This window comes from Tachysurus vachellii, chromosome 23, assembly GCF_030014155.1.
Source record: "Tachysurus vachellii isolate PV-2020 chromosome 23, HZAU_Pvac_v1, whole genome shotgun sequence".
Taxonomy (NCBI): Eukaryota; Metazoa; Chordata; class Actinopteri; order Siluriformes; family Bagridae; genus Tachysurus; species Tachysurus vachellii.
The window spans coordinates 10,366,616-10,382,269 of record NC_083482.1 but is presented as its reverse complement, the minus strand read 5'-3'; the positions used below and the strand labels follow the sequence as shown (position 1 = coordinate 10,382,269).

At 40.5% G+C, this 15,654-nt stretch overlaps 1 protein-coding gene across 4 annotated transcripts in view; it reads left to right on the top strand.

Moving 5' to 3' along the window:
* znf536 (zinc finger protein 536) overlaps nt 1–15,654 on the top strand; it is a 173,425-nt gene that overhangs the window by 70,056 nt on the left and 87,715 nt on the right. For 3 of the 4 annotated variants that reach the window (XM_060859481.1, XM_060859480.1, XM_060859483.1), the window contains exon 4: nt 11,904–14,152. In XM_060859481.1, coding sequence (XP_060715464.1) covers nt 11,905–14,152 — 2,248 coding nt within the window. In that variant the 5' untranslated portion in view covers nt 11,904. Of the gene's footprint in view, nt 1–8,364; nt 8,502–11,903; nt 14,153–15,654 lie in introns of those variants that run through there. The other variant, XM_060859482.1, reaches the window with a different exon arrangement.

Genomic DNA, 15,654 nt, shown 5'->3' with positions numbered 1-15,654 from the left:
TGTAATGCTGAGTCACTAGAGGAACCAGTTGAGCTCAATATGGGTGGCCAGGACAAGAAATGACCCATTAGGATTAACTCTAATTGCTGAACAGACTTTAGGAGAGGAAAAGGAGAATATTTAAATACTAGTGTAACATTACAGTGAAAGAAATGCAGCTGTTTAATCTAGGTAAAGTGTTGACCTGTGTTGGTTTAAAAGGGAGAAATCTTTCTATTCATTCTGTTTTGTTTATGTCTAGATTTAAAGTCAATACCAGCTTTATAGTATTCAAAAAGATTTCTCCACTGACACCATTTTGGAATATTTCAGGCCTGCTTTTATTGACACACGCTTTTCCGAAAGGATTTTGCATAGATTTCCTTTCAAATGAGACACTCTGTGAGTTTTATGTGGACATTATTATCCCAATATTTGTAAAAAGAATGACTGTGGCATTCTGATTTATTTATCTCTTCCTGGGTTGTATGAGGAGACGCAGAAAAATCCTAGATCTTGTGCAGAATGGTGGATCTATAATTCATGAAAGCTAATGCATTGTTTCTGTTGCTTTATATCATATCTTCTTTTTTCCCCCCTCTCCCTGCCAGCATATTACTTGGCAAAGGTTGGCAATAATACCAGTATTGAAATGAGAAGTTTGAAAGACGCATGGCTCTTTTTTTATGCGTGTGTGTAAACTGATTTGAATCACACATTGGGGGCTTACAGAACGGAGCTCTAAATGTTAAATGGGGGTTGAAGTCTGCCTGAACTAATTTGTAGAGCTTTGCACCATGTTGACATTTAAATGTGATAAGAATAGAAAACTGTATGTCGACCTATTTTGAAGATGCTTTCGGAATACATCCGCATCAGCCGCGGTCTATAATTAATAAAAAAAGACAGCATATCCCCCCGCCCTTCTTTTTGCAACCAGATTTGATTATAATATAACCCTTATCCGACTCAGAAGGATGAAGGGAAAAAAATAAAAGAGGAGTAAAATATGAGCTGGGAGGGAATTAAGGGGGAAGTGGATAGCGCGCACCTGGGTTTGAAGGGGGGAGAGATTGCATCGGCTGGCTGCTGTGCTATCACATTACCACTATCCAGCCTGTGTGTTTGTGAGAGCAAGCGGTGAGGAGAGGGACCTCGCCAAATCAGCATGCAAATAACGCCACATTGTTAACTTAATCAGATGCAGGAGAGAAAATATGGAGAGGGAGGTGGGGAAGAGAGAGGGAAGAGAAGGAGAGAGAAAGATGGAGAGAAAGGAGGAGGGGTGCACAAACAAGGATCAGGGTCTTCTGAAATGGCGGAGGGTGAGACAGATTAAGCGTCTCTACGTACGTGGATGATGTAGGCAGGGTGGCAGTGTCAGCCCCTTGGGCTGGTAAATCGTGTGTGTGTGTGTGTGTGTGTGTGTGTGTGAGAGTCTCTGTGTGTGTGCATGTGCGTGTGTGTGTATGAGGTTTTCCTGCTTTTGTCAGAAACCAGAGCTGATGAAGTCCCTTTTCAGAGCTTCCTGAAGTGTCTCAGGCAGCCGTTTAGAAGCAATAACACTTTAACCCAGTCGTACAGAATACCTCAGCTCTTCTCCACCTGTGCTTTCAGCCGTGAACTTCTCCAGTGTTGTGAAAATGACTTAGCAATTTACTATATTACCAGTTCTTCAACTTGAAAGTGCCATGAAATTTCCTAATCACAATTACACTTAACAACAGTCTCCATTATTTCTGCAGGATTTTTCTACATCTCCGTCCACACCAGCGGTGGATTTATGGTGACTGTACTGTAATTAATCTCAGCGTGAGCTGTATAAACAGCCTATAAAATCCTCCCATCTGTGGCACTTCAGACAGTGGGAGTGTACACAGAGGTCACAACCTATCCGGCTTCGATTATGTACAGAGTTTGTGCTGTAAAACATGCTAGCAGGCGCGTGCAGCTCTGGCAACACATGCAACATGCTAACACGGTAGATGTCAGTTTAGTGCATGTTTACAGAAGTGAGACAGATTCTTTACTGAATGAAGTTATTTTGACACACTTATGCTTTTCTTTCTTTCTTTCTTTCTTTCTTTCTTTCTTTCTTTCTTTCTTTCTTTCTTTCTTTCTTTCTTTCACTCCATTTCTCCATCTCGTGTTTCTTCTTTGTACAGCAGCTGTGACAGTTGCCTTTGAAAGAGGATGAGTAAGTGATCATGTTCAAGGTCAAACGGGGCAGAAAGCAATGATAAAAAATGTGGAAAGACACAGAGAGAGAGAGTGAGAGAGAGAGAGTGAGGAGAGATGTCTGGATTCCAACTTTGGGGCCAAACCTGGCAGCAGTTTTTTTTTTTTTTTGAGTGGAGACAACCTAAAGGCTAATGCAGTGGGCATCATGCAGCACGATGGTATTTCTAGGTCAGATCGACTCCTGCTTATCTGTCAGAAATGTTAGATACACCGAGTCTGAACCAGAATCGTATCCAGACTCGTAATCTCTCTGAAGCACCTGCTCACTCAAAGAATTCCTCAAGTACTTTTCTCATAATCACTGTTGACCACTTCTGTTGTAGCTGTCAAACAGTTCCACGTGTCTCAGTGTATCCTGTGGTTCGATATTCCAGTAACATCTCTTTTTTTTTCCTCTTCTTTCTTCCTTTTCACTTGCCCTGGAATAAGCAGCCACACCATTTCCAATAAAGAGTGATAAGTAAACACGGACCTTTCAAACCCCGCTCTCCCTTGGGTCCTCCACCCTCTTGGTTTCTCCAGAGACTCTCGGTTAGCTTACTCTAAAACACAATTTGCTTTTAACAAGAAGAGCACTTTCTTTACATCCTCCACTCCTCTCTTTAACTGTTTGCTGGTGAATGACAGATATGAACATTATGACTAATGTTGAAGTGTAAGGAGAGGAAAATAACATTGCATTATCATTTGGCCTTAGTACAATTCGCAGCTGCAAACAATAGCAGTACAAAAATATTGTAACATATGCAAAGAATTGCTAGCATTTCCACTGAAGTCTGACTTCCTGATGGTTTTGATAAGATTACTGGCTTTTCTTAAACAGGATGTGCCTTTTAAAGAGCATGCTTTATGGACATACGCAGAACAGTTGCATAACGGGCTTGACAGAGAGCTTCTCGTCGATATGAAACTTTCGGATTCGCTGAGGGGAGTTTATCAAAGTGACGGCACAAAAGCAGATTGAACACCACCTGTATTAAAAAGATGTGCAAGGGTTCAATATTTAAAAAAGCCTTTTGCAGTCAAGAGCATATGGCTCCTCTACCTGCTTATTGGTCTTGTCTTTTCTTATCGTCTTTCATGTGAGGGGGAAAAAGAACGAGACAAGAAAGAAGAGATTTTCAAAAGACACTGAAGAATCATTCAATTAATGGCGGCGTGATGTAAAATAATTACTCGACTTGCCTTCCATAATGAGTACCTCTAATTAGCCATACATTTGTTTTGTGACTCCAGTTATGAAGAGCTAGTGAGTACATGGAAATAGCAGCAGATCTTTTCTCTCTCTCTCTCTCTCTCTCTCTCTCTCTCTCTCTCTCTCTCTTTCTTTTCTCTGTTTCAGTTGTGCATACATCTAACTGCCTGAAGACACAATTTAGAGCCCATGTATGCACACAAGCAGTGGTAAATAGTGTAGCGTGTTAAGGAGATTTGTTCTCTCTCTCTCTCTCTCTCTCTCTCTCTCTCTCTCTCTCTCTCTCTCTCTCTCTCCCACATGCTTTTTATTTTAATTAGCCATGCAACAATTAAAAGATTCACAAACTAAATTGAACCTTGTCTCCCTCTCCTCCCGACTTGATTTCACCACCTGTCAAAACAACACCCCTTGTTGAAGTCATTATGCAAAACTCATACGAACAGAACCAGCATGGGCGAAAAGAAAGCAGCAATTATTTCTGATATTCACTTATTCAGGGGTTATACTGACATTTGAAGGTTCCGGGAAAGGTAAGCTATGTTTGCCACTACCTGCAAGGGAACACACATGCTACAAATGGGCTTAAAAAACAAACAACAAAAAAATGAATCAAATCCTTAGATTGTAATGGAACAAATATCACAAATGGTGCAGTTTATAATTTACACATTTCCTAATCATTAGCTTTGATGGAGCTGGAGTTTGTTTGATTTCATCCCAACAAAGTCGATTTATACATTTACATTTATGGCATTCGACAGATGCCCTTACTGTATACAGAGTGACGTACAAAAGTGCTTAGAAGTTTCTATCGATGAATATGTTAACACTGGTTCGCTAGTTTACAGACTTAGGATACCTAAAAATCTTTACAAGGTTTTTTTTTTAACTATACATTTAAATCAAACAGCGAGAATAAGGGCTAGTTTAAATGTTTCAGGAAGTCTTTGGCCTTCACCCGTCGTTTGAAGATACTCAGCGACTCAGCTGTTCGGACACCTAGGGGAAGTTCATTCCACCACCTTGGTGCCACAACAGAAACGAGTCTTGCTGTATACCTATCTCTTACCCTGAGAGATGGTGGGACCAGCCCGAGCAGTGCTGGTAGCTCTGAAGGAGCGAGGTTTTATACTTCATGTCTAACTTTGCATCCACATGCAGAAGCAGCAGCAATGCCAGACCCATTGTTCACGCATTTGCCGCCGTACTTTATGTACATCTGCATGATTAAAAGCAATATCCACTAGATGGCATGTCAGGGCCAAAACATTCCTGAACTATATCTCAAGTTGAAGATGACCTTACACTGAAAAGAATTTACTAATCTTGAAAATTCAGAAGACTGAATATGCAGAACAGATGTTATGGTCGTTTGGAAAACATGTTTGATTTGTCATATCTAGGATCACTGGGATAACCGACGCAGGCCTTGAGGATGAATGACCGCCGACCTGCTCAGTGCTCACAGGACTTCCTTTGCTTTCAGTGCATTTCATCAGATTTGCCTGTATGTAATTCTGACACAGAAAGCTGAAAAAGGAGCTTAATAACTTGAATTGCATAGTCTAAGCCTATGGTTTTCTCTTACTGGCTCTTTCATATAAAAGTATTCTGTACTGGTGCAGCTAACAGTGTTAGTTGTTTTTTTTCCTCAATTTTTGGCCAAGAAAAACTTGCAATCAAGCCCAGTGTGAAACTATGACTCTTCTATTAATCAGAGAAAACAGTAAACACGTGTATTCATTACATGTTTGTATGTGAGATGAACACCTTTTGGAAGCACCCCACACATCTTCATTTCAAGACCCCCACCAACACTCCTCTCCAGCCTGCTGTCTGCTTAACAAATGCTCAAAGTTATTAATCTTCCTCCCTACACACAGCGTAAAATCTACAGGCAGGAGTCCCCACACACTGCTGTGAATACCATTGCACAACACACACACACACACACACACACACACACACACACACACACACACACACACACACACACACACACACACACTCACACACACAGTACATCTGCTGTACTTCAGGATAACACTGTGAATAGATAGCATAAAGGGATGCTTTGAGCTTTTGACCAGCGTAAGATGATGATGACGATGATGATGCTGCGAAGCAGCACAATGAACTGTGGGAATTCTCTGGTCTCCCATTGATCTCGCCTCCCCTGGCATCCCAACAAGCCTGTCTGACATAGGGATGAAAAGAGCAGCATTTTTCTCTCTTTTCTTCCTCCTCTCCTTTTTTCGTAGCCTCATACTGATCTGTAGAGATGAGCTGAAAGCTGAACTACCTGTTGAAAAGTTCTCTTAAGACCTCCTCAATGATATATTGTGTAAGGCAGAGAGAGAGAGAGAGAGAGAGAGAGAGAGTTATGAGAAATATAGACGATGGTGGAAGCAAATAGAGTAAGGTTACCCAAGCCAAATATATTCATGACCGTTACATTGTGCTTGTTGTGGAGTCTGCAATCGGACTCCTATAATTAGGTCGTACAAACTGTTTTCTGTTTTAACCACAAATACATGTGCACAAACTACATTTTGCAACAAGCCACAATGAAAATGGCTTTGTTCTTTCAGTCTGTGTGTCTTTGCGTTTGATTCAGTTTAGTTCTTGTGCTGGGAACCTTGCCTTAATGCCTCATTACAGCCACTAATAATCCAGTTCAGTCAAAGAGCATCGAGAGGAAGAAAAACAAGGCACGTTTTATTGGATTAATTAGATGCATTCTGAAGACCACCTGCAATAGACTAAACAGAGAGAGAGAGAGAGAGAGAGAGAGAGAGAGAGAGAGAGAGAAAGGCCTGAGCCGCTAATATGCACAAAGTGGGATTCGAGCCACAATCTGCCCGTGATTTATCTTTCGTGCATTTCTGCCCATACGTCCATAAATACGTAGCATGCACATCATATCCTCACATTAGATATGCACCATATGGCAACCGCTTTTGAATTCTTCACCTCATTTTTTTATATCAAAGTCATTAATGACCATGTGGAACTTGAGCTGACTTTTAAGCTGAGTAAATAATGATTGATTTATTAATGATGATGACCTCCAATATAATTAATTAACATAGTACCTCATAGTAATTAGTCAATGAATTTTGATCAATATGAGCCCAAGATTACAAAGTAACTAATAATGATCTACATTACTCAAACGAACAGCTGATTGTTTCTTATTTCTTTTCTTTACCCGAATATAAATCTGGAGCATGCGTATAATTACAATGATCAAATCGTTTTAGCACTCTACATGATGTTGTGCATGTAGAAAAGATGTTTTATGTCCTCTTTGAGGTGGGACATGCTTTAAAAGTTGCCTTTTACAGAGCCGGTTCAAGGCTTAGCTGTAGTGATGTGTGTTTTATAGAGCTGTACTACGCATTTCACCCTGATTTGTGAGATCCAGCAGGGGATCAGCTCAAGGACACGAGCGCATAAAGTCATCAGATCATGAGGTTACATTTTTATTTTGCTGAAACAAGTCAGACACGTTCTGTTAGACGTATATCAACATGCAGAAGTTTAAAGAATTATAAGTTGAAAATGGAAAGTGACGCTTTAATCTCACTTTAATTATCAGCATCTTCTGCATCAGTCTCTGTCTCTTCATGTGAGGTAAAATCACTGCAGGCATTTATACATGAGCCTCATTGTCGTCTCTTCACTCGACTGGTCTCTGTTCAGGCTAACAGTTACTGTATTAGTAATTCAGGCATTTCTGTTCTTTTGGTTAAATTTCTTGTTTCTAATATCATTTTTCATGTCATTTCAGCATTTTAAACTTTGACCTGCTGTCATCTTTCTAGAGAGTATAGGTGCTCTTCTCTGTTTTGATGATGATGAAGATGATGATGATGATGATGATGATGATATGGCGCACAAGCATTGCATACATTTTGATATTTATTGTCTGACTGCAGACTGAAGCGATTAGTCTTGCGTTTCTTGCTCTTGATTGTTTAGGTGAGCAAAAACTGGATAAAGCATCATTATCTGACATTTCATGTGTGATGAAATCTCATAAAATACATTTTCTTTTTTATGTTTCTCTCATTTACACAATGGAAAAACCCAGTTTTCAGGTTTTTATATTTATAAGGTTTCCTAGAATTTATCTGCAGTGAAAATCGTCTAGTTTTCTGAACAGAAAGATCCTCATATGTAGGCGGATAAGTATTACAATTCTCCCCAACTTTCTCCAAATTGAAGATCAAATTCTATAGTTAAGAACAAATATCGTTATATAGTTAATAAAAAATAAAAACAGTGATCAGAAAGTGCACAAAAGTTTAGTTTGAGGCTTAGAAATTAAAGCTGAAGTAACAAATATTCCTGCACTGTTGTAAAATGCACCCTGCTCATTTAGTGTAAAACCACAATCAGATCACAGATAGTTAGCACTATCATCTTAGTAAAGGCAAAGGTAACAGTTTAGGTTAAACTGCCAGTCACATGAACTAACGTTGTACCTGAAAGTTTTAATATAAAAAGACGACGCCAGCGATGCATAATCCGCAAAGGTAATAATACAGTTTAACCGTGTTAAGCGCAGATGCCAGCAGTCGATGGATAAGAAAATATATACACAACAAAATTCTGGCCTACAAGGATACACAGTGTCGGTTTTTACTTTCTAATTAAGGTGTGTGGTGCAGAGCAATTTGCAGTGCAAGAAAGAAAGTTAAGCATAAGATAAGACACGAATCCGGTTGTTTTGCCGTGTTGCTTGAAAGTCTGTGTATTAACCACAGACATGCATGCCACTGACTCCCGTGTGAGAACACACTAGCAGAGGAAGTCTCGGTGGCTTTTAAAAAGCTTGGTGAGAAACAGCATTAATTAGAGCGTGCGTCTGCTCTTAGAATATGCTTGGTAGGTACTAGAAAAAAGAAAAACACACACACTCACTCACTCACTCAGGCACTCTCACACAGACCTTGTCTCAGACTTTGTGCCGAGTGACTGTCCCAGACCTGAACAGGGAAATTAAGAGTCCACAAGAAGGAAGAGCTAGAAAATGTGTCTGCTGTGGACCACCAACCAATGGCACCCTTGCAAATAGGTGAGGCTAGGCTAACAGCTGTAAAACTTTAGAAATAGATAAACTTGAGCTATGTTTAAAAATAATGGTTTATAATTAAAACCTAAAGCTGTGATATATACGGTTCTTCTATTTTTTTCTGGTATTAGTGCACAGATATATAACAGAGGAAGTGTTACAGAGTTTAAAGATCAAATACGCATAATCTGATGCTGTACAGTTTCTTTTTGTTACAAATGAGATTGCAAAAGAAGTTTTATTAAGTGGGTTAAACGGTAATAATAACAGTAATAATCTGGATTTCTGCAGTATTTTGAAAAATTAACCCTGATTCTGCAAATTCAGTTGGGGTTGTTATTGTATATGGATTAACTATGGCAGTATTGTAGAATTTAAGAGCACTAATATGACGTAGGTTTTAATTCCTATGTTTCTTTAGAGATAAGGCTCTTGGCATAGAGCTTTTACTGATTATACAGTGGAAAATATGCATGTTGTAGATAATTGCACCATAGTGATGCCTCTCACTGAGTATTCCCACAGAGCATTTTTTTTGGATGGCCTTTTAAAAGATTGCATTGACTGTGTGTATGTGCGTGTATGCGCGTGTGCGTGTGTGTGTGTGAGTATACACAAGAGTAAGAGAAACAGTTCTTATGTCTTTGCAAGTGTGTGTCACATTTTTAACCATATAAAATGCCCTTTTTTAATCAGAAAAAAAAAAATGGAATGACTTGGGAGCAAGAAAAGCATATTAATGCACCTCATTTGCATACACTCGTCAGTGAGGGTATGTTCAAAAACAAACTGGATTCGTCAGTTCATTTCACAATGTTCCTTTGTCTATCTGCCTTTGTTATATGGTAAAGATAAAGAAGGAAATCAAATTGAAGAAAAGGGCAAGCTGCTATCTCTCCAAATGAGCAACAGCTCATCAGGCCTTGCTGAAATCATACATTTCTATTGCAGTGTGCATGGCAGCCACTTTCAAAGAGCCTTCATCTAATATCTGCAGGGACAGCAAAATGCGAGTCAAACTAATTTTAACATCAATTTTAACAGTTCTCTGACTCGAGAAACTCTGGAGTCATGAGCACTGGCATAAAACTAAATATCAGCCCAACATTATTGATTTCGGCTGAATATTTGAATTTATTCGATCGGCTAAATATGCGCAAATTCACCCATCAGTAATGCATGTTTGTCTTAAACTTGCTCCCTAAATTATATTTTGCTGAATATGAGAATTCATATAAAAATGCTTAGCAATGTAGATTTGTGCAGCATGCATGCCTACGCGCGTGAGTGTGTTCATAACTAGTCATTAAATCCATAATACACCTACAGAGCATTGTTCCAATCCGATGCTTGTTTTTCTTTACATTCCTCAAAGATGTAGCAGAGGGACAAAGTGAAATGGCATCCATCAGCAGCCCACAATGCATTCAGCACAAACTGAAAGTGACCACAGTGTTTTATTCATGTCAGAGCGATAAGAGTTCACAACCAACAAAGCGTAGGAAGAGTAAATAGCTAACAAACAGGCAGCCCTTATTAGGGCCCTTAAAGTCCGAGTGTCAGCGAATATGTGCTCCACACCCACTGCCTAACACAACGGCAACTGTGTGCATTTGATTTTTTTTATAAATGTTCTGCTACTGTTTGTGTGTAAATGTGAATAACCTCATATAAAATATTGTAAAATATTGGACACTATAAAATTCATATGCCTGCAGAACAAGTAGTGTCCTGAAGCTCATGTTCTGGAGACAGGATGCTGAGTCATTAGCTCTCCTTTGAGGTAAACTGGGACAATCTGCACCATTTAAAAGGTTTAGTAATGACCAAACTGTATAAGTTCCCTGCCCTATCACACTGTGTATGGGTGTGTGTGTGTGTGTGTGTGTGTGTGTGTGTGTTTGAGAAAGAAAAGGCTTGGAATGGATCATCAGTGAAATGCATTGTGTTTGTAACTAAAGGTGCTTCATTTTCATAGCTGGTAATTGTCCCTGCCTTTGACTTTTAAAAAGGAATGTCTCTCATGCTAACGCTTAGCAGTCAGCCTTGAAATGATTTTTTTTTTTTCATAATTACAGTCATGTGTTATAGCACATGGCCACTGTTACTAAGCCGCATACTAATCAGCTTAATTAGATATTATACAATATTTTGTTGACCAAAGCAAATCTTGCTTTATTGTTTTTGAAGCTTGACCCTGTTTGTCACAGGGGAATGTTGCAAAACCATTATCCCTCCTTAAGACAGTGCACAGCATCCTAAATTTGCACAACCGTGCCAGATGACAACAGACTCTGCTTGTGTATTCATTTCATCCTGGTGGTGCACTGAGCTGCTCTGTGGCCATTTTAAATGCCTGGGAAGCTTCTGATACATTGGGAACCCTTTCAATAATGCCAACTGTTGTTTTCTACCCAACGGAAGCCATACGAGAGCGAGAGTGGAGAGAGAGAGGGGAAAAAAATGAAGGCGAGAGCAAAGTGATTCGCATCAAACGTAATGTGCCTCTTAATGAAAAATTACAGCAAGACAAGTGTCGCAGTAGTGAGATAAGGGTGTGTGTTTACTGGAGTAACCCCTTGGTTTTAAGTGCTATTGTTAATATCATAATTGTAGTATTGCGACGGCTTCATGACAATGGCACTGCTCTGTTTCATTAAGGCGTGTAATTGGAGGAATTCTGATAGGATGGGCCCAAGTAGTTTAATTATGCAGTGCCTTGCCATGTTTACTGGGTAATTATTGCCTCAAAAAATTGTGTTACTGTTTGAGAAAAAAGTTCTGAGAGTTACAGCTTTTCCCCCAAGTGTGAGTACATGTAGTACTTCATAAATCAGAAGGAGATAAACTCACTTTTTTTCTTCACACTCGTCACTGTAGTGCAGTCATCGCTATTAACTATTTCCCCCCACACACAGACTGCATAAAGCACCAAAGAAATGTGTGAGAAGCATTTGTTTTCTAGCTTTCAATTTCACATTTCAATTGCACCTTATCACTGAAGCATTTTCCACTCCTACACCTTCTTTAGTGATCAATGAAATGTGTTTGTCTTTGTGCCAGTATCTGTTTAGGATATTGTTTACTTGGGAAACATGACTCCTAGCACACCACCCAGGATAGTGGGATTTTGTGGAATGAGCCTTCACAACTACATTCTTGCAAACAGTAAATATTACTTGTGAGTTCTGAAAGTGGTATGAATGTTTAGATGTGAATATTTACATGTGAACACTTTGACTGATAATTTTTTTTTGTTTGCATTGCTTTACTTTCCCTTTTTTTTCATCACAAACTCTCATTTATAATTTTCCGTTGGTTACAAACAATATATTTTGCCGTCAAGCTATCTAAAGGTGTGCACTGACTTAATGCCATGCCTGTCTTTTCTGTTTACAATTGCAGGATGGAAGACTCTAGTTTGTGCCTTGGTGTGTCCTCAGCAGTCCCAGATGCTGACACCCATATCACCAGTGCCATGCTTAATGGCCGCTACCCAATCAGTCAGAAGCTGCATCAGCTGACTGCCCAACTTGGTCACGCCTTTCCTGACCTTCCAAGCCGCCAACAAATTACAGAGGAAAAAGCCGCCACCCCGTTGGATGAGAAAACACATGCTGCATTGGCAAGTCAGCCGATTAGCAGCCAGATGGCTCTGCTAGCCAATCAGCTCAACCGTAACATGGATGCAGGTGCCCTAGGTGGTCTCAATGGCCGTGTCGACCTGCAGCAATTCCTCAATGGGCAAAATTTGGGAATCATGTCTCAGATGAATGATATAGAAGATGATGCCCGCAAGAATCGCAAGTATCCATGCCCACTGTGTGGAAAACGATTCCGCTTCAACAGCATCCTTTCCCTGCATATGCGCACCCACACTGGTGAGAAGCCCTTCAAGTGTCCCTACTGTGATCACCGAGCAGCCCAGAAGGGCAACCTCAAGATTCATCTCCGTACCCACAAGTTGGGTAGTCTGGGGAAAGGTCGTGGTCGCGTACGTGAAGAAAACAGGCTTCTTCATGAGCTTGAAGAGCGTGCCATCCTACGTGATAAGCAAATGAGAAACAGCTTGCTGCAGCCTTCACAATCGCTTCCACCTCATTTGGGTCTGCAGAACCAAAACCAGCAACAGCCCAGTTCTGCATGTAGCCTCCTAACACCTACAAGTCTGGGAGGCACATCGGATGGGCTTGCACAACCATCTGCCTCACCTAAGCCAGCAGGCACTAACCAACAAGATGAGCAGACACTTAACCCAGCCATAGGCTTCCGCTGTACCTTTTGCAAAGGCAAGTTCAAAAAGCGTGAGGAGCTGGAGCGTCATATCCGCATCCTTCACAAACCCTACAAGTGCACTCTCTGTGAGTTTGCTGCTTCCCAGGAAGAAGACCTCATCAGCCACGTAGAGAAGGCACACATAACTGCTGAGTCAGGCCAAGGGCAGGGTACAGGAACTGGCTGTGGAGAGAAGCCTGCCAATGAGTTTCGATGTGATGTGTGTGGACAGATCTTTAGCCAGGCTTGGTTCCTGAAGGGTCATATGCGCAAGCACAAGGACTCCTTTGAGCACTGTTGTCAGATCTGTGGTCGTCGCTTCAAAGAACCATGGTTCCTAAAAAATCATATGAAGGTGCATCTCAACAAGCTTGCCATTAAGAGTAAGCCTCCAATTGGTGGTGGAGCTGAGCAAGACGGGCCTTCTGTCAACAGTATAAGCAGCTTAGCACAAGAAGCCCATGCCAACCTGTACTCGCGTTACATCTCCTGTTTGCAAGGTGGTTTCCTAAGTCCTGAAAAGCAGAGCCTGGCTGAACAACAACACCAAATGTTGGCCAAGGCTGGCATAGCTATGAAAGAGAAAGAAATGCTAGGAAAGCTGCTGGGGCCAATGGCCGGCATGAGTCATGGTCTGGGGGAGAATGAGAAGCGCTCACTCTTAAGTTGCTTGAACCTGGTTCCTCCTCTAAAGTCAAGTTGTATGGAGCGCCTACAGGCAGCAGCAAAGGTGGCAGAAATGGATCCACTTAATAGTTACCAGGCCTGGCAGATCATGGCACGCAGCATGGCTATGGAGCGTTCTTTCATGCCAAAAGATCAACACCATGGAGCCCATGTGCAAGAAGAAGAAATGGCTAGTGCCACTGGGATAGTGCCCTTTGGAAAAGACAAGCATGAGCACTCTACTCTTGATTCCAGTGATGGCACCAAGCAGAAAAACCACCCTGATGCCCTCCATGGGGTAAGGACTGGTGGAAGCATAATGTCTATGAAGGACGAAGCTGGGAGCTTTGATGGTCATCGTGAGTTCCTGCCTCACCACGGTGGTTTGGGTCTTGGCCAGGGGCTTGAGTACAGCCTGGCCAGCATTAAAGATAAGCCCACTGAGTGTCCTGACTGTGGTCGAGTATTCAGAACCTATCACCAGATGGTGGTCCACTCTCGGGTGCACAGCAAGGACCGGCGTCCAGAAGAGAGTCTGCAGCATGGCCTGGATGAGAGGCGTGGCTCCGCCAGTGACCCTGAGTCTCAGTCTATCAGTCGTTCCACCACCCCAGGCTCATCCAATGTGACAGAGGAGAGTGGGGCTGGTGGAGGCCACTCCCAGACAGGAAGTGTGCAGGATGACAGTCCTCATCCTTCTTCCCCTTCCTCAGGTAAGACCATTTTTATTTAATATATTTAATAATAGTTAATATTATATGTTAGTATATTATATAACATAAAGTTATCAAATCAGACCATTTTATCTGTTAAAACACATTTTGGGGGTTTACTTTTGCATTAATTATATGTAATTAATAAAATGAATTAATTTCATTTCATTTCTTCTGTGAGACTCAAAGGTAAGCAAAGACTTTAATGTTTAGTGTAACTCTTTCATTTGAGTTAGTGCAATATGACACATCTTAGCGCTGAATTTCACTCATAACCTGGAGCTGTGTCTCTTCCCATCAGTCACCCATTTTACTTTAGACTAGATGCTTGGCTAACGACACAAATTGACATGACACATGGCATCCAGTTCTAAGATATCACTTTAAAATCTTATGAAAGCACTTTGAGGACATGACCAATTACTAGCGATTACATCATTTCCACGTTAAAAAAAGAGACAGTGAGTCTACCACAGCTGAGCAACACAAAGCTTTTTTGAGATAAAGTGTGTGTTTAGTGGGATTAAGAGAAGCTGCAGCTAATGATTACAGAAGTTTTAAAGGTAACTTTCTCATTCCTTGCGGTAGAATGCTGCAGCTAAGCAGCCTGTCTGATAATTAGGTCATGACTATGTGATAATCATTTGGTTTAAGCTAAACAAGACACTAATTAAAGATATACATATAAAACAGGTCAAAAATGTGAACTTAATTTGCATAGTGAAATGTGCTTTTAAGTTACGGAGAAAAAAAAAAAACAGGCTGTATCTTAGCTTAAGGCTCTAAGCAACTTAATTTCAACAGTACAGGAGAAATTGTTTATTTATTCCCTTATCACCCTCATGTAGTGAGATGGGTTTGAACATGCAGTGGGCTATGCTTATTTTAATCTAAGTTATAATAACAGACAACCCCAACCCCAATTAGGAATTAATGAAAATGAGAGGAAGATAAAGCCTATTTTTTGTGTAGAGATGGTTTAACCAAAACACATTTCACCAGAGAGGGGTTGATATGAAAGTAATTATGCTATGAATGTTAATACAGAAAGTTTGATGTCTTTTGCATCTCTTTTACAAGTACTTTAAAACAGTGATGTTTTACTCATGCCATTTTACAAAATCTTGTGAAATCTTTCTTTATTGTCAAACTGTCAGGATGAGCCACATTATCTGGTTGTAAGCAGAAACTATATACTTATACTAATTTATTCTGCATCAGGTTTTATGTTTTCCTGTAGTAAAGCATAGTAATATATTTAATAATTCAACTGTCATAAAAACCCTCTTAGAACATTTCTAAAAGCATGATTGATTAATTCAGAGTTCATATGAGTAATGGTTGTTTTATGACAAGCTCAATTTCATTATGGTATAAACAGTTCTCAGGCTTTTTCCTTTTTTTTTCTGTCATTCTTTTTGTCCTTGCTAGTGTTAAAGTGTGATCACCATTTGAAATCCCCATGATGGTACCCAGCTTAGGTGCTGAGGGCGTGATGCCAG